General features: G+C 31.1%; 6 protein-coding genes across 8 annotated transcripts; 2 read left to right on the plus strand and 4 right to left on the minus strand.

Moving 5' to 3' along the window:
• Nucleotides 1–6239: 6239 nt before the first annotated feature.
• On the minus strand, nucleotides 6240–8643 carry Rpt3 (26S proteasome regulatory subunit Rpt3). The gene is made up of 6 exons (XM_083038340.1): nucleotides 8486–8643; nucleotides 8218–8310; nucleotides 7660–7993; nucleotides 7360–7563; nucleotides 6949–7213; nucleotides 6240–6837 (listed from the first exon to the last, which is right to left on the minus strand). Exons 1-6 carry the CDS (start codon nucleotides 8516–8518, stop codon nucleotides 6519–6521), a joined length of 1248 nt encoding a protein of 415 aa, XP_082894466.1. The 5' UTR covers nucleotides 8519–8643; the 3' UTR covers nucleotides 6240–6518.
• A 2117-nt stretch (nucleotides 8644–10760) lies between these two features.
• Nucleotides 10761–12422, plus strand: LOC145936064 (tRNA-specific adenosine deaminase 1). 3 transcript variants are annotated; one of them, XM_083037943.1, is made up of 4 exons: nucleotides 10763–11200; nucleotides 11288–11578; nucleotides 11653–11904; nucleotides 11999–12422. In XM_083037943.1, exons 1-4 carry the CDS (start codon nucleotides 10902–10904, stop codon nucleotides 12276–12278), a joined length of 1122 nt encoding a protein of 373 aa, XP_082894069.1. In that variant the 5' UTR covers nucleotides 10763–10901; the 3' UTR covers nucleotides 12279–12422. The 3 variants fall into 3 exon arrangements, with proteins under 3 accessions (XP_082894070.1, XP_082894069.1, XP_082894068.1); XM_083037944.1 differs by having other exon boundaries at nucleotides 10761–11578; nucleotides 11986–12141; XM_083037942.1 differs by having other exon boundaries at nucleotides 10764–11578.
• Nucleotides 12378–15084, minus strand: Rtc1 (RNA terminal phosphate cyclase 1). Its single transcript, XM_083037945.1, has 8 exons — nucleotides 14892–15084; nucleotides 14226–14521; nucleotides 13556–13795; nucleotides 13309–13475; nucleotides 13030–13204; nucleotides 12795–12945; nucleotides 12629–12733; nucleotides 12378–12565 (listed from the first exon to the last, which is right to left on the minus strand). Exons 2-8 carry the CDS (start codon nucleotides 14365–14367, stop codon nucleotides 12421–12423), a joined length of 1125 nt encoding a protein of 374 aa, XP_082894071.1. The 5' UTR covers nucleotides 14368–14521; nucleotides 14892–15084; the 3' UTR covers nucleotides 12378–12420.
• Nucleotides 15085–15650: 566 nt separating this feature from the next.
• Nucleotides 15651–19614, minus strand: Fbxo42 (F-box protein 42). The gene is made up of 7 exons (XM_083037941.1): nucleotides 19289–19614; nucleotides 18833–19176; nucleotides 18259–18416; nucleotides 18019–18149; nucleotides 17570–17709; nucleotides 16455–16591; nucleotides 15651–16348 (listed from the first exon to the last, which is right to left on the minus strand). Exons 1-7 carry the CDS (start codon nucleotides 19410–19412, stop codon nucleotides 15796–15798), a joined length of 1587 nt encoding a protein of 528 aa, XP_082894067.1. The 5' UTR covers nucleotides 19413–19614; the 3' UTR covers nucleotides 15651–15795.
• A 1992-nt stretch (nucleotides 19615–21606) lies between these two features.
• LOC145936235 (uncharacterized) lies at nucleotides 21607–23249 on the plus strand. The gene is made up of 4 exons (XM_083038248.1): nucleotides 21607–21902; nucleotides 22033–22653; nucleotides 22773–22957; nucleotides 23049–23249. Exons 1-4 carry the CDS (start codon nucleotides 21803–21805, stop codon nucleotides 23094–23096), a joined length of 954 nt encoding a protein of 317 aa, XP_082894374.1. The 5' UTR covers nucleotides 21607–21802; the 3' UTR covers nucleotides 23097–23249.
• Nucleotides 23250–23317: 68 nt separating this feature from the next.
• Nucleotides 23318–25009, minus strand: Mrpl4 (mitochondrial ribosomal protein L4). The gene is made up of 3 exons (XM_083038249.1): nucleotides 24594–25009; nucleotides 24116–24524; nucleotides 23318–23480 (listed from the first exon to the last, which is right to left on the minus strand). Exons 1-3 carry the CDS (start codon nucleotides 24897–24899, stop codon nucleotides 23335–23337), a joined length of 861 nt encoding a protein of 286 aa, XP_082894375.1. The 5' UTR covers nucleotides 24900–25009; the 3' UTR covers nucleotides 23318–23334.
• Nucleotides 25010–25714: the final 705 nt, after the last annotated feature.

Consider the following 25714-nt stretch of genomic DNA (forward strand, 5'->3'; position numbering starts at 1 on the left):
TTTAACAAAAAATTTTATTCAGACGTAATAAAGTCGACCACAAGACAGATATTTATAATAACTCTTTCATATATTTCACGGTTTTCGAAATTTACGATGATCAATGGACATGTAAAAATATATATGCATTCATAATGTTAAATATCTATATGCATTATAGTTAATGTTAAATACACACATTTATTCAGTTTTGTCTATTTCAATATTTTCAATGACGATCGCGTAACAAAATAATATTCTGCATATATTATTATGTAGGTGTAACTATACATGTTTATTAATATATAAAATATTTCTCTATATATTTAATAATATTCCAAAAATATACATATAATTATATAATATTTACATAATTGGACATATAAATACGAAAGCATATAATTATATATTACAACTTACAACTGATAATGTTGTACTTAAAAACAGAGAATTATTGTAAAGTTAATATTGTGTATGTACAACACAAAAAATTGTAAATAAATTAGATTAAACTATTGAACAAAATAATATATATATTTCGTGTATTTCGTGTTCTTGCGGTTCTTTCTTTTGATTTTCGCAGTATCACTTGCTATAGAATTAGAGATTCAAATTAAAAAGAAATATAAGATTTTATATTAATAAATATAAAGTTTGTTTCGAGTGTTTTATTATACATATAATTTTGTATTAAAATATACACGCGTATAATAATTTATCAGTGTATATATATAACCCAAACTTACCTTTTTAAAAAAAGGTAAAAAAAGGTGCCAAGTACACGCACCAGTGAAAAATTGTAATATGTGCCAGTAAAAAATTAAAGTCGCAAACCTATATAGAATCTAGAGATATCCTATACAAAAATAATGATATCAAAAAAAATTGCGCCAAGTGAAAGTAGAAACTTGTACCAGTGTGAAATTAAAGTTGCAAACTTATATAGAATCATATTAATTATAGACCTTGCTTCCGATTACAAAGCTATGTAGAATCGTAATCTATAAAAATATTTTAATAAAAAAAATTGTATAAATAAATATAAATATAAAATTTTATACAAAAATTAAGAATTAATAACAAATAAAAAAATAAAAAAATTTAATTAAAAAAAGTTGCTGCTAAATTTCAAAGCATATATGTTTTTAATTAATTTTAGTATATTATTTAGGTTAGCAGCGCCAAGATTTTTAATTAAAATTTTTTTATTTTTTTATTTGTATTAATTTTTGTATAAAATTTTCACCATATTCTTTGCATATGTTGTGTATATACATGCATGCAATGACGACGTCGACGACGACGACGACGACGACGACGACGGTACTTAATAGAAAAATTTCACATTGAGACTTTGTAAATAAATATCTCCGTTCGTAGTGCACGTAGAGGATTAATAAAGACACTTTCATTATGTAATTCAAACCCAAGCTATTGATTAAGCCTATTAAAAGCTTGATCGGCCCAGCCGTTATATGAGAACCGATAATATGAGACTTGCAGCTGGGCCGTTCGCGTAAAGATACCCGCTATATGCGTCTCGTCGCTTGCGCGTGATGTTGCTTGCGCGTACTTGGCACACGAGACACTACCATGTGTCTCTTGATATACATAAAGAATACATACTAGACAAAGTTGAATTAATGACAAGCGTCATTTAAGATTTTTTTTTCCTCATCTATAATTGAATAATGACGTCAAAAATTCTACAAACTTCTTTCTTGTAAAATACGTCAAAATTAATTAGTTTTTCGTGTATATTATTCGCGTTCGATAGATATTATGAATTTGTAAAATATGTTGAAAATTCAATTTTAAATACACATTTCAAATGTCGTTAAAATGCAATTTTAATCTGCATATGTACATTCTATATTCAATATTTTAATGAAAATAAACAAAATTAGTTAAAAATTTTTTTGATTTTATTAACGAAATCTTTTCCGTCTTAAAAAAAAGAGTATATCTATTATTATGGGCGTTTTCCATTTGGTGACACAAGTCGACACAAGCATCATTCTATCTTTGTTCTCATAGAATGTAGAACAAAGATAGAATGATGCTTGTGTCGACTTGTGTCGCTAAATGGAAAACGCACATATGTATATTATTGCAGTGAGGTACCTCTTTTACCGCAAACTCTATGTATAAAATGCGCATGTGCGCTACACACTATAGTTATATTTTTCTATATTGTTTAATTTTTTTGCTTCTCTATTCCAGAAAATTTTTCGCCACCAATGTTGAATAATCCGTGCAGAATGTTCTTGTTTAAATAACGTAGGTATACGTTCACAGAAATATATCATTCTCATTTTTTCTTTTTGTTTAGCAGAAACAAGGTATATTATTTCTTGTTCTTTCATCTCTTCCTGTGTATATATGTATATTGAATTACAATGTTAAAAATCATATAAATTGGGTTTTTTATACATGTTATAATATAAAAATACCTACGCCTTTAATAATAGATTGATTACAAATATATATATATATATATATCCCTCATTCTAAAGCAAATAACACATATATATATTAATAAAACGCATACAAATTATTTGGACAAAAATTACCTCCAACATGTGTTTCACCATCTTATCGTATTTATATACTTCACCGAGTTCTTCCAACATTCGATATCTACTGCCAATCTCTACGTCATATTTAATCATTATTGCCAATAATTTCGATTCAATCGTCAATCTGCGTGCAAGCAACGATATATTATATAATTACGAATATAATAAATAAGAATAAAATACATTATTCTTATAATTTAAATTTTTTGCACGCGCATACCTGCGTTTACGGATAGTTTGTTTCAATTTCGTATTTATATCTTTCAAGGATTCAAAGTCATCTATAACATTCTCCAACGCTAATTGTATTTCATTTTGTTCGAATTCCCATGCTTTTTTATATAAAGTAAATTGTTTCTTTTCATATTTGATACTAAATATAAAAATGATCGAATCAAAATAAAATGTATAACGCATACGTAAACATAAAATATATATAATGATGATCAATTATGTATGTAATAATAATTTAAATTCTATATTCTACATTATGTGCATATTTTAACATATTATAAGATAATATAAGCTTTTAAATAAATAATATACGTTGTATTTGTAATGTCTTCGTTGCACTTTTTTTCGATTTCATTAATAGCAACTATATTTTTCCTGTATCGTTTCACCACGTCCTCCAACATTCTTTTATGATTAATCCGTTGCCTTTCCAAATCTGTAGTAGATACTATACAAATCCCCCCCCCCAAAAAAAATTGTATATAATACATATACACATATGAATTTTATATATCTTATATAATTCCTGTACGACAATATATATAAGTTTCATAAATATCTGTAAAATATATAACTCATCTATAAAACTCTTTTATATATATTATATTTTCTTTTTTCTCCGTCTTTTTATAACTTTTTGATTCTTTAATTTTGATAAATCCTAATGTTTATCGTAATTTAACTTTTTTATTTCCTTGCGTTGCTTATTTAAAATATATAACATATGCAAAAAAGTTTTACAATTATAGTCATAACTTTAGAAAGCCGTAAACAATAAATCAGTCAGTCAAACATTTTATATTATAAATGTTAATGTAAGAAAAAATGTTATTGTAAGAATAATATTTGACTATATAATATGCATACGATTAATCGTGCAATTTGCTTTTACCGCGTATACGATCACGATTAAAATTTTTTCACGTGCAATGGCTTTTGTTCACAATTTTTATATATTTTTCATACAAAATATAGAATTTAATAAATAAAATTTTATTATGCATACTCAAATAAGTGATATATATAACTTCATCCTACATAGTGTATATGTATATATGTACATAATATATACATACAGAATATGTAATACATATATATATATATATATATATATATATATATTAAAAGTTTAACTATATATATATCACATTTTTTGCATATGAACAATGATTTTACTAGCAATATCGTCGACAGATTTTTTCTGGCAGCGCCAGAATTTTCTGTAATGTAACTCTTTATTCCTCGCTTGTTCTGGCATAAGATGCATTCTGACTAAAATATAATCTAGAAAATAACGGATGTGACACAGAAATAAAGCTGATGGGATTGAAATATGTTTATAGTGAGGATTTGTACGAAGAATGTCAACATGTTTGTCAAGAATCTATAAAGAAAGAAATATATAAGTGCGATTATAGAAAATACATGGCAACTTAAAAGAAGTAAAATATCTCGTATTTTTTTATAATAAAATAATTAGGATCAAATGTTATTTACATATATAAATGTAACGCTTTTAATTTCAATAATATTTTAACAAATTTATGACATGAAATTTATGAAATTTATGATAAATATAACAATAACTTTCATATATAAATATATATATTGTACAAAATTTTATTTCTAAACAAAAATAAATTTTTCGTATAAATCATATTATATATATATATATATATATATATATATATATATATATATATATATATAGATAAAAACAAACCTTTAGTGCTTTGTAAACGTAATCGAAACTAAATGTGTCGTACATAGATTTTTTAGAATGTGCATTTATATCGTCATTTCTTTGTTTAATATGTATGCTAAAATGTAAAATATATTTGTATTTAATCATAATCGTAAATTGAAATCATCAGTAAATACATAAAAATATATGCATATAATATAACGACATATATGAAATAAAACAGTAGATGATGAGATATATACGCATACATATATTAATTCCAATAAACAAAATTTTATACCGATTACCTGCTTGCGCAATTTTGTTGTAAACATTTACAGCAAAATTCAATATTACACAAGACATCATTTATTATATGCATTTCGTTAGTTGTAAGAACTGTGGATAATACTGCAGGATCCAATATAAAGGGCAGTCTAGCAGTAAGCAGTATAGAGTAAGCAGTAAGCAGTAAGCAGTATGAAATGGGAATTGCCCATTTCGTTACTCCCGGTCTTTACATCCACTAAAAACAGTAGTATACAATGGCAATAACAAGGCTGTATAGGAATAGAGAGTATACTGTTTTTAGTGGATGTAAAGACCGGGAGTAACGAAATGGGCAATTCCCATTTCATACTGCTTACTGCTTACTGCTTACTCTATACTGCTTACTGCCATTGTAGACTGCCCTTAAGGGAAGGCAAAGCCATCTAAGATTTGAATTTATATTCTAGTGTGATAATTTTTAATAGCAGTAAGCAAATATATATTAATGAAGAAAGTATAATTGCATTCTAGTAACTGTGCTAATTCCATTTTTCCTATTACAGACTCAAAAATAGTTGTTGTAAGCGTCAATATGATCGATTCTTTTCGAATTTTTCTTTCGTGTTCACTATATTGTATCGTTTTTCAGTAATCCTGAACACAGAGAGAATAAAAGAAAATAATTTTATTGTCTCCTCTATTTCCCTAATAAAAATAATCCATCAAATATTTTTGAGAAAGGGTAATTTAACGCATGTGTATATTCAAAAAGTACGTTTCGTTAAAAAATATTGTAAACTATGGATGATATATTTCTTGCTCTTATAAATTCAATGTGTTCTCTCTCACGAGTTTTTAAGCTATCATTAACGTTTATCATGCATAGCGATAATGATAATATATTGTATATTGGATGGAAAAAAATCACATATTCATTTTAATGTGTGCCAAGTTGATAATAAATTTGCTCATATATATATACATACGGAAAAATTGTTTATGTTTTATATAAAATGATATATGACAATAATAGACGAATATATACATACGTGATACAATCTGATTTCACAAAAGGCCTCATATTGATTTGTATAAGAATTTTTACTAGAATAATTACTTAAAAAATGCGACATGTTGTAAATATACATTGAAAAATGTAAGATTGCTATATACATGTATGTATGTATGTATGTATACGTATACATATATATGCATGTGAAAAATGAAAATCGAAAAAATAAACGATAATTGAAGAAAAAATATGAAAATATCGTTCTTTGAAACTTCAAGTTTACAATCACGCAGATGAAATTAAACCTGTAGGATTAAAAAATGCCCCAAAAAATCGCGATGAAATATCTTCTATTAATTTAATTACAAACGTCTCTTTCACATTGCTTATCCACAAATTTTCACAAGTATATATAACATTGCTATACACATAAATACAGAGAATATAAGAATATGCACATAAAAAGTAAAGAAAGAACTAGTGTTTTTTCATCTCTTTATTGAATCATATAATCTATTTATGAAGGACAAATGTTATGTAAAAGAATCAAAGAAATATAATACTTGATGATTATTATATAATAAATGATTAAAGTAAAAGCCAAGCGACACAAAGACATGATGGACAAAGAGAATCAACAGTTGATGCAATAATTGCAATCATTATTTAAATAATGTCTATATATAATTTGCACGTAAATTATTATCTATGGATATACCGTAAAATCTAGTCGAAAGACCGACCAAGTATTATATCAGCTTTACTTGTAGAACTCGTGCTCGGATTCGTCTTTCTTAATATTGTTTTTATAACCCTTTTCAAAATCTTTTGCTAAAACTATATAACGATTTTCACGGACCGCGTGCATTCCTGCCTCTTGACAAATAGCATTAATATCAGCACCAGAAATTCTATCCGGCCGTGCTACATAATCCTCAAGATCCACCTCTTCGCTCAAATTCATCTTAGCCGTAATCGTAGAGAAGATCAAACGTTTTTGACGACGATCGGGTAGCGGAAATTCAATCTTGCGATCCAATCTACCAGGACGAAGCAATGCGGGATCCAATGTGTCCGCTCTACGGAGAGTATAAATGAAATAACAAAGCGCAAGTACAATTACCTTAATATTCACCAAAAATATCCTTAAAAATCCAGGGAAATTAAACACAAAATTACAACCGGCTCACCTATTCGTTGCCATAATAACTTTAACATTAGTTGTCTGATCAAAACCATCCATTTGATTGAGTAATTCCAGGAGAATACGTTGTACTTCACGATCTGCTCCAGTTTGAGCGTCAAATCTTTTTGTAGCGATAGCATCTATTTCATCGACAAATATTATGGCTGGTGAGTTTTCTTTAGCCAAACGAAACACGTCTCGCACCATTCTTGGTCCTTCGCCCAAATACTTTTGCACAAATTCAGAACCTACTACACGAATGAAGGCAGCTGGAAAAAATGGAAAATAATAGAATTTAAAACACTGAATCTGTTTTCCTCTTTTTCTTCCATGCATTTAGATATTAGTTAGCATTAGTTAGCATTAGTTTAGATATTTTCTGAGATTTTTTTCAATGGTATATTTATATTTGTACCAGTAGTATGTCTAGCGACTGCTTTTGCCAACATGGTTTTTCCACAACCAGGTGGTCCGTACATGAGTACACCTCGCGGTGGGTCGATGCCAATTTGTTTATACAATTCAAAATGAGTAAGAGGCAATTCTACCGCCTCTCTGATCTCTTGTTTCTGCATATCCATTCCACCTATATCACTGTACTGGATATCTGGCTTCTCATCTGTATTGCAAATATATCTTGATATTTATATTTTTATCTTATTTAAATTTTATCTTTAATTAAAATTAATCTAAATATTCTTAAGTTTATTTTTACCTGCTTGTAACATGGAAATGCTAGAGTCAGCTTCTGGTGGCAGCACATCAACTAGAGCATTGCTATGCTTATGAAGCGCTACACTAGCGGAAGGCTTCAAAAGTTCTCTGTCTATAGTAGATAAAATTCGTACATAATAATTTGAGCCTGTTGTAGAACCCACTATACCAGTATTCTGATCAACGGCTTCGAGAAATTGTCCAATGACCAAAGGTACACTCTGAATACGTTTAACTTCTTCTTGCGCGTGTAAATATTCTTTTTTCAGGTTACGTTGCTCATCCTTGATATATTCTTCTTGTACTTCGAGAAATTCCAGCATTCTTTGCAGTTTCTATTCAAAGGATTATAATGCTAGTACAAATTTGTTACCTTTAATGAACTTGATAAAATGCTAGGTAACTTTACTGTAATATTGTTGCAAATTTATTCAACTGATAAAAAAAGATATATAGAATGGAGATGGAGTTAACAAAATGTAATGTAAAAGGAATATATGCTTTTAAAATCTATACATTTCAAACATATACATGGTGAAAAAAAAAATGTGCAATATACCTTATATTTAGTATAAAGATCTTCGACATCCAATTCATCTCCAGCTCCTGTGTAATGACCAGCAACAGGCTTACAATCAATTTCACCCACATCCTGAATATACAATTACAAGTTTATATAAATCAATGTGTGTGTGTGTATAAACTTTATTAATTAAAATTAGCAATTATAGGCTCGCGATAATTCTGTAATTACACATGTTATAAGGTTATCTTTATTTTAAATCATATGGATTTATGCAGATATAGCTAATATATCAAAAACATACCTTATCGGGCAAAATAATACCTAATTCTTCCATTATAATTGAAGAGAATCTTGCAATTTAATTTAATCAAATATTAGATGCATCGACTTGTACCAGATGATACGAGGCGCGTATTGAATGACTCTAGATTTTTGAGAAGACCTCTTTAAGGCCGTATCACACTAGCGATTGCTGTTGGCGTCGCTAGTGTGATACGGCCTTTAGGCCGCGTCTACAATAGGAGGTGTGTAGTAATGGCTTCTGCAGACCGGGGGCTCGATTCTTGAATTCATTCGCAACAGAAACGTATGCGCAAATTCGGCTCTTACAGAAAAGTTGCAAATTGATTGGCTAAAAGCCATGCGATAACCAATCAATCAACTTGCAACTTTTCTGTAAGAGCCGAATTTGCGTATACGTTTCTCTTGCGAATTACGTTTCTCTTGCGAGCGGGAGCGTTTTCGAAAAAACTGTACGCTCATTGGATATCGCACGTCCCGTGTCGCGAAATCGCGCTGGTCTGCAGAAGCCATAAGGGTGCCGTCACATGGGGCGTAACTTGCGTAAGCGTAACCAGCGGATCGCCAATCACCGAGTTATTCCGATAGAGCTTGACGAAGGGCTCTATCGGAATAACTCGGTGATTGGCGATCCGCTGGTTACGCTTACGCAAGTTACGCCCCATGTGACGGCACCCTAAGCCCCAAGCACAGTATATATATACAATAGCGCAACTCTGGCAATTTCTGCGTTGACGAAAATGAACTGCACATGCGCGAGCGAGGTATGTAACCAATCACGCTAGTGCTCTCTCTCTCTCTCTCTCTCTGTCTCACTTACTCTTTTTTATTATATTTTCTCTCTCTTTTTGTGCAACCAGTTCTTTCTGGCAGCACTATAGGCCGGTATTCATAGTCCGTTCTTATTTCAAGACCGTCTTAAGTAATGTCTTAAGATGCAAATACGGCTCTGTGATTGGTTTAGGTAGAAATCACACGGTGCGTAATAGGACTGCGGAATAGAGAGTGCGTCATTGAAGCAACCAATTAGGACGCAATGATACTCTCTATTCCGCAGGATGCGGATTGCGGAATAGCGCTGATTGGTTGCTTCAATGACGCACTCTCTATTCCACAGTCCTATTAAGCCTAGTCTACAATAGAGTCGTAAGGTCGTAAACGTAAGAAATTGACCAATCACAGTTGAATTCGAGGAGAATAATCAACTGTGATTGGTCAATTTCTTACGTTTACGACCTTACGACTCTATTGTAGACTAGGCTTTACGCACCGTGTGATTTCGGCCTTAGATATACTTATACCATCATGGTATAAGTACAAGGGTATGCTCATTCCGTGTTCACCCACTGCGCAGTCAAAGTGTGAGGGTGCCGTCACATGGGGCGTAACTTGCGTAAGCGTAACCAGCGGATCGCCAATCACCGAGTTATTCCGATAGAGCCCTTCGTCGAGCTCTATCGGAATAAGGGTGCCGTCACATGGGGCGTAACTTGCGTAAGCGTAACCAGCGGATCGCCAATCACCGAGTTATTCCGATAGAGCTCGACGAAGGGCTCTATCGGAATAACTCGGTGATTGGCGATCCGCTGATTACGCTTACGCAAGTTACGCCCCATGTGACGGCACCCTCACTCGGTGATTGGCGATCCGCTGGTTACGCTTACGCAAGTTACGCCCCATGTGACGGCACCCTGACGTCACACTCGGGTAACTCTGTGCGTTTTCCATTTAACGACACAAGTCGACACAAGCATCATTCTATCTTTGTTCTACATTCTATGAGAAAGATAGAATGATGCTTGTGTCGACTTGTGTCACCAAATGGAAAACGCCTTCTGATTGGACTATAATTAAACATGGCGGCCCCCCGGTGCTGTTTATATCCGGAGAAACGTGATTGTGAAAGATTGTGAATATTACAATGTCCTGTTCTGTGAAAGGTTGTGGCAATTATTATCGAAAGACAAAATTGCTTGATGGGAACAGTATAAAATATTTTTCGTTTCCGAAAAATTTTACGATCGATATTAACATTTTTATATATTCGTTTTTTATACTTTTCTATATTTATTGAGTTTTTAATGTTATTTATATTTATTAATTCATAAACTATTACTTCACAACAAATTTTTCCCTGCAAACTTGAAATCAAAATAATATATCTGACGAGAATGCTGCTAACATAAGCAATTTGGAAACAGCAGTTTTAAATTTACCGCTTATCTGTGACGTCACACTTTGACAATTTTGATTGGTAGCGTGCGCAAGAGCATACCCTTGTATTTATACCATGTGTGCCATGGCATTGAATTCTATTCGTAGAAAAAGGCCGTAACACATGATAGTATATATACATTCATGTGTTTGTGTGAAAATATTTCGATTCGAGTCAATTTATATATTATATATAAAAACAAATGATGGAAGATTTCGCAGACAGAGTAGCCAAGCTTTGTATAGAAAAGTATAACTTTCTCAAGAAAACGGGTAAACCCAGCGGTCACGAATGGACTGTATTATCTGGAATAATTTTAGAAAACGCTGTCGGATTATTGTCTCTGGTAGCACTTGCCACTGGGACAAAATGTTTAGGAGAATCAGAATTAATTAATAATACACGAGAAAAGAGAGGCTCTCGATTAAGCGACTCTCATGCGGAAGTTCTGGTCAGACGTGCATTTATACGTTATTTGTATGATCAGATTGATTTGACTTTGTACGGTTCTGAGAGTGTGGTTTTCTCACGAAATGACAAGAATAAAATTGAATTAAATAGTAACATATCTTTTCACTTTTTTTCAAGTCAAACGCCTTGTGGAGATTGCTCTATTTTTCCTAAACAGGAAACTTGTGATAATGGTAATGTGTCTGTGCAAAAGATCAGACGTGTCGATGAGGATGATACTCGTGAACATGTAATTGTAGAATCGTATTATAAAGATATATACAGAACAGGTGCGAAATGTGTAAAAGGAGAGGAGAAACAAGATCCTCGTTTGTCTGGTGTGAATTATCATATTGTGGGTCCTTTGCGTATTAAACCAGGTAGAGGAAATCTCACAAGCAGTTTGTCTTGTTCCGATAAAATGGCAAAGTAAGTTCAAAGTAAACAATGTTTACAAATATTGTATGCATTATATTTATAAACTAAAAATATATGTGCTCTAGGTGGCTCATTCTTGGTTTACAAGGATCGCTTCTGTCATTGTTGATACCATCGATAAAGTTGGAGAGTATCACGATTGGAGGTTCTTGTCCTTTTTCTTTGGATGCCATGGAACGTGGGTTATATAAAAGGTTTGACAACGAAACGGATAAACCCAAAATTTTTCAAGCAAAAATTACTTTTATGCATAAGAAAGGACAACAGAGATCACATCCCTGTCCAACAAGCATTATATGGTGTGCTGTGAAAAACAGGTATCGGAAGTATTTGTAATATTAAATATTACAATTTATATGATACTATTTAATTATTTTTATGTAATTTTAAAAACTGAGATTTTATGTATAGCGCATTAGAAGTGGCAGCTGCAGGCAGAAAACTGGGCGTAACAAGAAAAAGAAAAGATAGTAATTTATTTATAAGTAGACGAATGCTTTTGCAAACTTTTTTGCAAATTTTTGATAAATATCAGGATAATTATAATAAAATAAGATATGCAAAGAAGATTACATATTATGACTGGAAACAGTGGTCACTAATTTATCAAAACAAGTGGAAACAATTGAAACTCGAATCATTTCATAAATGGCCATGTAAATCGGTGCATCTACAAAATTTTACATTATGAAATTATTAACGCGAAATTTTTAAATTTCACATCTATTTTCGTATCAAAAATATATTAATTATTATTATTACATCAAAATGTAAAATAAGAAAAAATATATTGACAAGAGAGAATTTTATTTACAATACAAGATTTTATGACATTACAAAGTTCGTTTGCTTATATTAGTATAACCTATTCCTAAACAAGTTAAACGCACTTGTGATAATATTTCATCTCCATCCTTAATCGGTTCTATTTTAAATACAATTCCAAAAAAATCTCGCAAGTCGCGTAAAAATTGTACCCTGAAAATTCATGATTATAATTTTGTTTCTTTGTTTTATATATATAAAAAGTATACTACTCACGTTGCTGGAGTTAATGGTCCCATTGTAACTTTACAAACATCTTTTTTACCAAGTGCCATAAATGCAGCAGTCATGCTTTGAAAAGGAGAATCTACACATCCATTCCTACACAATTATAAAATAAATTAAATAGAAAATAGTTTAAATAAATAATACAATTTTTTACCTATAAATTTCATCTAAAAGTTTCATTGCAGCTTCTTTGCCAAGATCTTCAGGTACACATGGCAATGAACCTGTTGTCATTAATGGAGAAAATGCTTGTCCACTAAAAAATACTTCTTTACTAGTGTCTGCTGTCAATGTCACTCCAAAACCTAGCGAATAACAAATTATAAACTTTAATAAAATAAAATAATAAGTCAATAATAAAAAAAATATGCTATCCATATTATTTATACCTGGGGACTTTCCACCGGTTGATCCTTTACAATGATCTGTATAAACATATACATCTGGTAAAAACTTGAGGAGAACACTTTTCGCCGATTCAACAATACGATTAGCAATTGCTGGAGAAACTCTTATACTGCATGCGGTACCTCTAATACGTTTGACCATTCCACTGTCTTCTATCTATAGAAAATACACACGTATATATATAAATGCTGTATATGTAAAAAAATTACACAATACAATATTATTACAAAATTGTACAATGCGTAAAGATAGAAAAGTACCTGAATTGTTTTAAGATTACGACTAATGGGGCATTTAAAATGTACTTCTCCACCTCCTAAAGGTGCTACTCCTCTTTTATGAATAGTTAATACAACATCATTATCACCTGCTAGAAATTTTTTCAGTACTGGTATACCTGCAGTCTGAATTCTGTTTATCGATGGATCTTGTAACAATAAATATATTAATTATACTGTTGTTTGTTTTAATAACACATACACAAGTTGATAATACATTATATAATACCTATAGTGTTATCAGTCACTCCTCTAAGTTTTAAATTAACACAATTTTTACAAAATGGAGCAATTATTATAATTCCTTCCAAGTAATATCCGATACCTCTTTGTAAGTTACAGTCATGTTCCAATTCACCACCGTTCAATAAACCAGGACTGTAATATATACTAGTACCAGTTTCATTTACCTCAATTTTTGTGCCATTAGTGATCTTATCCAACAGACGAATAAAACTAATTTCGTATTCTGTCATAAACAATTAGCATAATTATTAAACAAGTATATATGTAATTAATATAAATAGTATATCAATAAACAATTAAAATTATTACTACTTATCAAAACTATTTTTGTTCATAAAATCATGTTTATTAAAAAAACAAAATTCTTGCTGTACAATAAAATATCATTGCAATAAAATGTGCTATAACTAAATGTTATTAAATATATTTAAATTTTATTATATTTATAATATTTCTTTATTCAAATTTTCAGAGTTAGAAAAGAAGATTAATTATATATTATACAACAAATAATTATACAAAGATTAATTGACAATATCAGAATATATTTTTTTAATTCAATTATAGATATAAATTATTCTCACAATTTTAATTATATAAAAGTATAATTAATAAGAATATTAATTTTTATACATTTGATAATTATAGCTAACCTTTAAGACCAGGATCGTCATCTTTCGTTCTAATATCTGTAATTCTTACTGGTTTCCCAGATAATGTGGATAGCAATAAACGATATCTGAGATAATTGCTGCCTTCATATGTAAGTACTTTGTTTTTTATTTTGGCCGGCATTTTTAAAAAATTTTTTCAAAATTCTGATGTAATGTTAACCACGTGTATTCTCGTACCATTTGTATGCATTGGAAGTACAGATTGGAACTTAATACTATTGGAACTACTTTCCTTCTTCTTCTTCTTCTTATCTTTTTGGCTGGTTAGGCTGGGTCTACAATAGGTTAGGTTAGGTTAGGTTAGGTTAGTCTACAATATTTAGGGCTAGTCTACAATAGAGTCGTAAGGTCGTAAACGTAAAAAATTGACCAATCACAGTTGAATTCGAGGAGAATAATCGACTGTGATTGGTCAATTTCTTACGTTTACGACCTTACGACTCTATTGTAGACTAGGCTTTAGGGCTTAAATCACCTATTGTGGACCCACTGTAAACGTATGAAATGCATTTTGGAGGGAATTTAGTGTTGCGCATAACCTTAATTAAAACCTTCGAGTATATTGTAAATTTTGAAACATATAAAACTTGTACACTTTGGCACACTTATTTTATTCATATTTTAGTACATTCGATGTAAACGTACCCGTACTAAAGCTTTGATGCACACCAAATTTAATACGCGTACCAACGTTTCGACGATGTAAACTAGGCCATAGTTCGGCCTCCTTATCTCTATTCTTCCTGACTGTGGTGTTAGTATGGCAATGACGGTTGACAGATAAATCTATTTAACAATTATTAGATAATTTTGTCATATAAAAAATGCATTGACTTTTTTAATTATGAAATGTGCATTTATAAAAGGATCCATTTTTTTATGTATATACGCACGCACGCACGTACAAATAATATCGTATCTATAAGTAAACAAGATTAATATTTTATATACTAGATATATTTACAGCAGAATGCGATTTATATATATTAAAACAAACATGGTTCGACTTTTTGTAACAATTTTTTCATCTTACTATTATCTCTCACAATTATTCACATTTTTCATGAATATATATTTATAAAGATAAATTTTTTTAAATCATAAGCTTGATTTATATAAATTAGCATTTTTATATTGCTTTAATTATATTTAATAATATTATATATATATAAAAATAGATCATGATGCTGTGACCTTTTGTGGCATGAAGATAAAGACTCGATTTTGAACAAAAGTTTGAAAAAGATATCGAACTTGTTTATATAATACGGCAGTAAAATATTGGATATTGATTACTGCTCTATTCCTGAACCAGATGTCCCTTTTTAAACTGAATTTTGCCTCTTGCACTGTTTTCCCGCCATGTTAAATATTGCGACCATGCATAGAGTGAGAAAACGAGCATAAAACAGAGCAGCTATTATATTTATTATTAATAGCACATGCATGTGTCATTAGAATAGAACGAGAGTTGAGTATAAATATAAGAGAACTGAATTTCGATGATTCAAAGTAGAGAGGTTCTACATCTAATTATTATTTATCAATATTAAATAACATATCGAGGTGGATTTATAAAATGAAGGTCATTATATACTACAGAATCATCTACATCAGTATGGCCTAATGTTGAATGCTCTTTACGAATACCTCCAAAAACTATTAATTCTCCTTTCCCGACTAGAAGAGAATACAAAATTCTCTCATCAGGTCCTGAATGATCGTCCTGTTTTAAAGGGATCCACGAAGCATCGCAGTCATCGGAAAGAACATTAGTAATATCCAATACAAATATAGATAATGTGCTCTCGGCTTTTTTAAATACTTTGATTAGTTGTGCTTTCTTATTTTCTCTCCGAATTTTCTCTTCCATTCTTCTTAATGATTCCAACTGACGTTGTCTATCTGTATTTGAATTATTACGCAGAGGTTGATCGCGAAATGCAGCCATGCTTAGAGTATTATCACTATAAAATGGTATCGTTTTTGAAATATTGGCTGTATGCGATGAAGCATGTGCATTTTGTGAATGCGACCTAGAGAATGCTCCATGTCGTCCATTAATATTTTCATCTCTATCTATGGCAGACAAATTTCCTTGCCTAAAAAAACTCTATTGATTAATAATAATAATGAAATTGTTATAGCGCCATTTGCATAAATCTCCATAAAAATGTCATGTTATAATTATCATAGTTGGTATCAGACCTTTCGTGCAAAAGATTTGACTCGCACAAACGTGGCGAAGTACTTGTTTGACAAGCAACCTTTCTCAATGAAATACTCATATCACTTGGTTTGGTTTGACGTCTATCTTTACTAAGTACAATAATATAATTTCCCACCTATACAAACAATAGCATTATAATAATTGATCCAACATGTACAAAACATCCAATTATAATCAATGGTATCAAATTTCTTCAAAACTAATGTTAGATTTGACACTTTTTTTTTTTTATTCAAGAAGATATCAAAATAATTTTCTTTTAAATGAAGAGATATTTCAAGATCTAGGCTTTTTTAAATAAAATTATATTTAATTTTTTATAGGTAGATTGATCTTTTTAATCATTCTACATTTAAAACAAGATAAAGGATAAAAAAAATAAATTTACGAGATATTTGTAATGTATTATGCACGCACGCACGCAATATATATATAGTGTGTGCGTGTTTAATTTCTAGTTGACATAAATTCTAATATAGAATATAAAATATCTCGCAAGTATTCACTTTTATTTAAATATTCAAAGACTAATGGCTACTAGAATCGCGGTTGACGTGTTGTTTGTATACGCGTAACATTGCACGCGCATCTATACATGTAAACATACATCTGCGCATGTGCAAAATATATAACTGGATATTTAAAAAAAATGCAATTCTGCACTTTCTTTAACTCAATTTATTCGCTAATCTATATTTACATAAAAGTTAAGATTAGATAATCAAAAAGTGGATATTTTATCTTACAATTTGTGTCAGAGCTACATTTATGTAATATTACAAAACTTAAAAGGATAAAATAAAAATAATGAAAAAAATAAGATAAAAGTGTGTTTTCATCAATAAGTTTCTTCATTATTTAATCTAATTATAAGATATTTTGATTGTATTTAGATCATCTTTTCAATCGATACATATATCTTTAATTTTTTGAGGATATTAGTCATATTATTTGTAAATGAATAGCTTCAAAGATATCAAGTGGCTTATAGAGCCCCAATGATTTATTAAAATAAAATAAAATAATTTTTTTAAATATTAAAGTATTTTTCCTATTTAGAAAAAAAAATGAATATTTTATTTTAATATATTACCTTACAAGCTTGATGACACCAAATACGTGTTGGTGCCCATTCTGTATTGCGCATATGAACTTTTTTCCATGTCCAAGATATATCTTCCATTGTTAATAACCAAGCATCATTCATAGCAGCATTCGGTCCTGTGCAACCTCCTGTCCAATTTCAACATGTGATTAATCGTTCTGATATTAATGAGTGAAAATTCCAATGTAATATATATATATATATATATATATATATATATATATTCACATATTCTTTTATTATTTTTAAAAATAAATGTTCTACTCTTGTACACACATGTACATTTTTACATCTTCTTTAATTAAATATTTATCAAATACATTCATTAATTTATCAATCTAGTCATGTATTTTCTCCAAAGTATGTATACTAACGATAAAAAGGACACTTGATTAAGTACAGGAAAGAAATCTTATAAACAATCAAGATTGTCTTACCAAGCACAAGTAGATGCTTTCTCCCAAGTTCAATTTGTGACTGGCCATAACGTGGTTGTGGTTTCAAATTTGATGTAGTTTGTTTGTGCCAATAATACGAGTCCAAATTTAAGCACCATACATCATTAGAACTGTTATAAAATAATACAAGCAACTTTATATATATATATATATATATATATATATATATATATTTAAAATATTCAATATTTGTAATTTCACAAAATTATATATTTGCACCTGTATCCATTACAAACTCCGCCAAAGACAACCATTAAATTTCCGTGTATCGTTGCAGAATGTGCAGATGTTGGTGGTGGAGTTTCTAATGTATTTATAGCAGTCCACTTATTTGATTCTATAGAGTATACGTGTAATTCATTAAATAATTTCCATTGCTGAAAATATATTACATTATTATTTCTTTTTGTATATTTTATATTTCAGAAAATTTAATAATTTTTTTACTAGTACTCGTGTTTTTTTTTTTTTAGTCAAAATAAATACATTAAATAGATAGAGAAAGATAATATGTAATAATTCATAAAGCAAATAAATTTCAAATAATTGCAATTTAGCTCTTTATATTTTCTAAATTATAATGCTAATTATAGAAATTTGAGATATATTTTATAAAGTTTTCATAGTTTAAGCACAAATTTTATTCAAATACAAATTAAAAGTTGCTTTATATGTATCTAAAACCAAGTAAACTAGAATATAAACTAGTTTCTGTACTGGCAGTTTATATCGGAGAAATACAGTAACTATATAATAATATGAAATGTAAAATTGTCTCTTGTTAAATGTTTACCTGATGTAAAGGATATGGCGACGGATGAGACCAGCCTCCAAATAAAATTAAGCTTTTCTTATAATAAAGCATAGTGGCACAAGCTTTAGGCGATGGATAATTGCCCATAGTGATTGGCCTGACCCAGGTTCTTGTGCCCAAATCTAGCTGCCATAAATCATTGAATGTTGTCCATGTAGCTGTGCAACCACCAAATACATACATGGAATTATTATATATACATGCGGAATGTGAATGTCTCTTTCCAATCGTGAGTGTCCAGTGTGTAGATGGTAATGAATTCCACAGCAAAGATCCAAAAGCAACAGACTTTTGAAAATGTGCTTCATTGTGTTCCACTACATCTAATTAAAGATATATATATATATATATATTTTGATATATTGAATTTATATTCTATCGCCAACATATTAAACATGTATTAAATATTTAGAGATTAATGAAATAAATGCATACTTTTGGTGGCACGGTACCATCTTTTACAAACAAGCTTGCATTCTTGGAGATCTCTATAAGGGGGTAATAAGCTCAGAATGTACTCTAATAATTCGTTAGGTAGATCATCGAGTTTACACTGCATTTTGCATCAATTGATGCTGAATATCGTAAAAGTCGATTATAATTTGCACGATACTTGCAGCAGAGGATCGAAATGTTTTCATTCCCATATCAAAATAAAATGTTTATTCCTCTAAAAATATATTTTTTATAAAAACATTGCTCGCATCACTAGATAACATGTTTACACAATACGAACTGGGGCTCGATTCTTGAATTCATTCGCAAGAGAAACGTATGCGCAAATTCGGCTCTTACAGAAAAGTTGCAAATTGATTGGCTAAAAGCCAATCATACAATAGCCAATCAACTTGCAACTTTTCTGTAACGCTGGGTCCACAATAGGTGATTTAAGTCCTAAGCCTTAAGAAATTGACCAATCACAGTCGAGTTTTCTCCTCATACTTGACTGCGATTGATCAATTTCTTAAGGTTTAGGGCTTAAATCACCTATTGTGGACCCAGCGTAAGAGCCGAATTTGCGTATACGTTTCTCTTACGAATGAATTCAAGAATCGAGCCCCTCGGGTGCTTTCCAACTATGTACACAGGCGACACTGTGTTAGGGCCTGAGCAAAATGGCTGACTTACAACTTTAAGACAATGTTTTATGCCCTTAACAGTGGGTCCACAATAGGTGATTTAAGCCCTAAGCCTTAAGAAATTGATCAATCGCAATCAAGTATGAGGAGAAAACTCGACTGTGATTGGTCAATTTCTTAAGGCTTAGGGCTTAAATCACCTATTGTGGACCCACTGTAAGGGCTAGTCTACAATAGAGTCGTAAGGTCGTAAACGTAAGAAATTGACCAATCACAGTTGAATTCGAGGAGAATAATCGACTGTGATTGGTCAATTTCTTACGTTTACGACCTTACGACTCTATTGTAGACTAGGCTTAACGCTGGGTCCACAATAGGTGATTTAAGCCCTAAGCCTTAAGAAATTGACCAATCACAGTCGAGTTTTCTCCTCATACTTGACTGCGATTGATCAATTTCTTAAGGCTTAGGGCTTAAGGGCTAGTCTACAATAGAGTCGTAAGGTTGTAAACGTAAGAAATTGACCAATCACAGTTGAATTCGAGGAGAAAACTCGACTGTGATTGGTCAATTTCTTAAGGCTTAGGGCTTAAATCACCTATTGTGGACCCACTGTTAAGTACAATCTTAAGATGTGATTAACCAATCACAGAGCCGTATTTGCATCTTAAGACATTACTTAAGACGGTCTTGAAATGAGAACGGACTATGAATACCGGCCTATGTTTACGGTTACGGAAAGTGTGTGCTATAGCCTTATTTCATTATTTTTTTATTATTTTAAGGTTAAGATTACGGTTTTTACTTGTTATTCTCATAATTATCTATTGTATTCCTAAAATTTATTATTGATATCAACAATAATAACTGAAATAATAATTAGAATCAACTAATTGCATCTTGCGTGTTCTCTTGTTTTGCTGCCTTTGCTGTTCATTCAATTGAACTTCAACCAATAGGAGCGAATTGCTGCGGCAGTACGCTGCGCATAAAATGGTACCTTAAAAAATTGAAATTGATTTTCTAAAAAAACAAAAGACCACCAAAAGTTTTTAATGCGGTACCAAACACTACCAAACGACCACCAAACGATTGGTAAAAAAAAAATTACAATAGTCAAAGTGGGGGGGCTAAGAGAAGGGTAAAAATTTTGAAAATGATTTTCTAAAAAAACGAAAGACCACCAAAAGTTTTTAATGCGGTACCAAACGCTACCAAACGACCACCAAACGATTGGTAAAAAAAAAAATTACAATAGTCAAAGTGGGGGGGTTAAGAGAAGGGTAAAAATTTGAAATTGATTTTTTAAAAAAACGAAAGACCACCAAAAGTTTTTAATGCGGTACCAAACACTACCAAACGACCACCAAACGATTGGTAAAAAAAAAAATTACAAAAGTTAAAGTGGGGGGGCTAACTTTGCGGAGGTAAACTTGAGAGAGATTAGTTTTCTTTATTCCGATTGGTTATATTTCAATCCAATCTCAATCCTAATCCCTAGTCTGAGGCAGGCTTAGGCCGATATTACATTTGTCGTACGACAAACTTTTTAAGGGCATTGATTGGCTGCAGTATAGAAAATTTCTGAAGTCTCTATTTTGTAGCCAATCAATGAGCTTAAAAAGTTTGTCGTCCGACAAATGTAATGTCGGCCTTACGGTTGCAATTTTAATGCGTGCAATGGCCTTGATAACGTCTCACTCATTTGAGAGAGAGAGAGAAACAGTCGAAAAAAAATAATACTTGTTCAATAAAAGCGTTATATGTATATAATGCGTTCTGTATAGTTGCTTTCATAAATGAACGGAAATTCAAGAAGAAGAAAGAGCATTGTGCAATATATTTTGAATTTCTTCAGATCGATGCAGTCATGTCGGAAATTAATGATGATCCACGAGAAGTTCTCGTTCTTTTGAATTCATTAGGATTCGTTGGCATTACCGCGGCTCAATTAAAAGCTTTTATGAAAGGTAAGTGACTCGGCTTGCTTCATTAATTTTTTTTCTATCTGTCTTGTATTCCTAGGATTGAATTATCATTGCAATAAAATCGATACATGTTTATGAGATATCTTGTTACAAATTATGATTTTACTTCTAGACTTGAAGATTTATAGAAAGATAAAAGAACGTGAAAGACAAGAACGAAAAGAAGAGATTAAAACAAAAATAATTAGTAAGCAACAGGCTCTAATTAAAGATGTTCATGGGCATCGGAATACAGATTGTTCCTCGATTCATATTGTTCCTTCCGAATCTTCAAATTCATTTGACGATGAATCATTGGTAAAAGTCAGGATAAAATGCATTCCTAAGGAAGATATTCAAAAAGATACCGAAGCAGCTGCAATAAAATTAGATGATAAAGTATCGACAGTAAAATACAAAGATGTTCAAGTAGTTGAATCTGATAGGACTTGTTGCAAACAAAACTATTTTAATACCGCACCCCCAATTATTACATGTTCAAAAAGCGAGAGTGGACACAATGTTTCTAAATATTTAGCGAAAGATAGCTATTTGATAGAAGAATGCAAGCGCAATTTAAAAGAGGCTCAAATCAAATCGGTAACTTCAATGTTTGAGCGATCAATATGCGAACCTATTTTATCAAATTGTATGAACTCGGAGTCAAAGAGTGTCGCATCGGATCCAACTGGAAACGTGCGTATGCAAAGTGCCTTATCCACAAGATCATCCATTAATTTCAGACATAAATCATGTAAGCTATTATTATATTATCATTTTTCTCTAAATGCACACGTGCTTTTTGTATTTAAAATTACATACCAATATATATGTACATTTGTGTTGCAAGTTTCAAGCTTTGTTTATATCTAGTTATTCGACCATGGAGATTGCAACCACAAGCACAAAAATTGATTAACAAGAAGTGTGATCCTGTTGCTCTTTATCAAAAGTATCAACAGGAATGGAAACAGGTATCTTTCCCTGGAGAAGCAAAACATTCAAAAGTAAGATGGGCTGTCCGAGAAAAAATGCTTGGTACAGATCCTCATCCTGTGGTAAATATATAGCAAATTATATAAGATCAATGATAAAGAAAACAGTATTGTGTTGCATTATGTATGTTATATTAAAAACTTTTGATTTTAGCCACTTTCAAAAGAATTCAGAAATATACCGATATTAAAAAGGAAATGATAATTACCTTAAAAAAGTATATAGAAAATTAATACAATGAATAATATGACAATAATTAGACTATTTTATATTATATGGCAATTTCTTTAAAAAATGACACTATGTCACTTGTTAACACATGGGTATTCAAAGTATAGATATATTTAAAATGTGTATGCATGCATAAGCAATTGTGTGTATATATATATATATATATATATATGAAAACAGTAACACACAAGTCTTTAAAAACAGGTTTTTATTTTTGATTAAGTTCGAATGCATGTGATAATTCTTTATAATCTGTTCTATGTAATTGATAAAGCAATTTCTCTTCTATCATTCTGGCAGCTTTCTCTGTAAGTACCAGAGTGTTGTGTTTCAGCATGCTATATACGTTTAGACCTGCGTGTACATGAAAAAAAATATAAAATTTTATATACATTACACTGTGTGTGTGTGTGACAATAAATTAGTACAAACAGTATAACCTAACCTAACCTTTAACGATTTGTGTTATACATGCCAAATTGAGATTTCAATAGTCACTATTTTATATATATAACAAAAAGTTTTAAATTTCAATTTATTTTTGCACGAAAAACCATCTAATTTTCAGTTATACTAGGATTGCGGCTATAATCCATATAACTAGATATTAATCGCATATTAAAAACGTGAGAGAAATATTAGATACCTTATTATTAGCAATGAGTGTATTGTTTCAATAAAATTGTAATGAGAAATACTTGATTTAAATATTGCACTTTAATGAATTTACAAGAATATAACTTTTTGAGAATAAATATATGCTCTTAATTAAATTGCAGCTTTAATTAGATAGAATTTTTTAAAATTTATAAAGTATATACATACATGACACATATATTTTATATTTTAATTAGTGAGCAATCTATCAATTTAAAACATATTTACTTCATAATTTTATCTACATGTATTATATATCGAGAGACAATTTGGTTTGCACAATTAAATGTGTCTAAATATAAAGACATGTATGATATTGTATACATACTTACCATAAACAGGCATCAGATTAATATGCTTAATTTGATCGGTAGCTAGTGTGATATTTGTAGGCATAATATCATAGCTATCTACAAAAAGAACCGATGGCCCCCAGTTTCTCTTCTCTATTAATTGTTCCATGTAAGAAGGTTCAGATGTTGGAATTTCTAATTCATCAACTATATGCAGATCATCTTGCGCAAGTTTCACGGATAGTGTTGATATAAGACCTACTACACGAGTGTAAAATGGCAACATATAAAAATGTGGTGTGGGAGAACGAGGACCATGTGCTACTCCACCACCTCTCCATAGTGGTGAACGTATACTTCCATGACGAGCACGCCCTGTGCCCTTTTGAGGCCAAGGCTTCCTACCACCACCTCTGACTTCGGCGCGCGTTTTCGTATGCGCATAAGACTAGAAATAAAATAAAATATATATAAACAATACTATTTCCATTTGTGACACAAAAATAATCATACTCACCACCCAACGGTACATTTTTTGCCAGTGTACATTCTTGTGGATAATATCGATACGAGGTGCAGCCGCATAGATATGTGGATGTAAAGTGATCAAGCCCAATTTTTTTTCCTCTACAGTATCTAAATTTTCTAACCATACTTGCCGAGGTTTCTGATAGACATCGTTTTCGTTGTTATATTGTATCTTTGATATAATCGGTGTAATATCTACAGCTTTCGTTTTATTTTCTACGATTGTACAATATTTTAATGTTTGGCAGGTAGCTCCTTGCATCTTGTTGACAATTTTCCGAAATAACATTAACATTTTGTCAACAAAAGCCAATTTTACTCAAATCCAGAATGTTGCTTTCCGAAGGAGAGAAAGAGAAAAAAAATACTCAAGAAGACTAGAGAAGACCGAACTCCCGTAAAATACTGTGGTGGGGGTGAGTCAAAATATGGTCGCATTTCATGGGCGCTGTACGCGGTAATTGTCGTCGGCCATTTCATGTGGACCCACTGTTAGCCTAGTCTACAATAGAGTCGTAAGGTCGTAAACGTAAGAAATTGACCAATCACAGTCGATTATTCTCCTCGAATTCAACTGTGATTGGTCAATTTCTTACGTTTACGACCTTACGACTTTATTGTAGACTAGCCCTAACGCTGGGTCCACAATAGGTGATTTAAGTCCTAAGCCTTAAGAAATTGACCAATCACAGTCGAGTTTTCTCCTCATACTTGACTGTGATTGATCAATTTCTTAACGCTCGGTCCACAATAGGTGATTTAAGCCCTAAGCCTTAAGAAATTGATCAATCGCAGTCAAGTATGAGGAGAAAACTCGACTGTGATTGGTCAATTTCTTAAGGCTTAGGGCTTAAATCACCTATTGTGGACCCAGCGTTAGGCTTAGGGCTTAAATCAGCTATTGTGGACCCAGCGTTAGGCCGGTATTCATAGTCCGTTCTTATTTCAAGACCTTCTTAAGTAATGTCTTAAGATGCAAATACGGCTCTGTGATTGGTTAATCACATCTTAAGATTGCCTAAGCCTTAAGAAATTGACCAATCACAGTCGAGTTTTCTCCTCATACTTGACTGCGATTGATCAATTTCTTAAGGCTTAGGGCTTAAATCA

This window comes from Prenolepis imparis, unplaced genomic scaffold (assembly GCF_030444845.1).
Source record: "Prenolepis imparis isolate NDT839.2.m4 unplaced genomic scaffold, iyPreImpa1.0 SCAF_5, whole genome shotgun sequence".
NCBI lineage: Eukaryota > Metazoa > Arthropoda > Insecta > Hymenoptera > Formicidae > Prenolepis > Prenolepis imparis.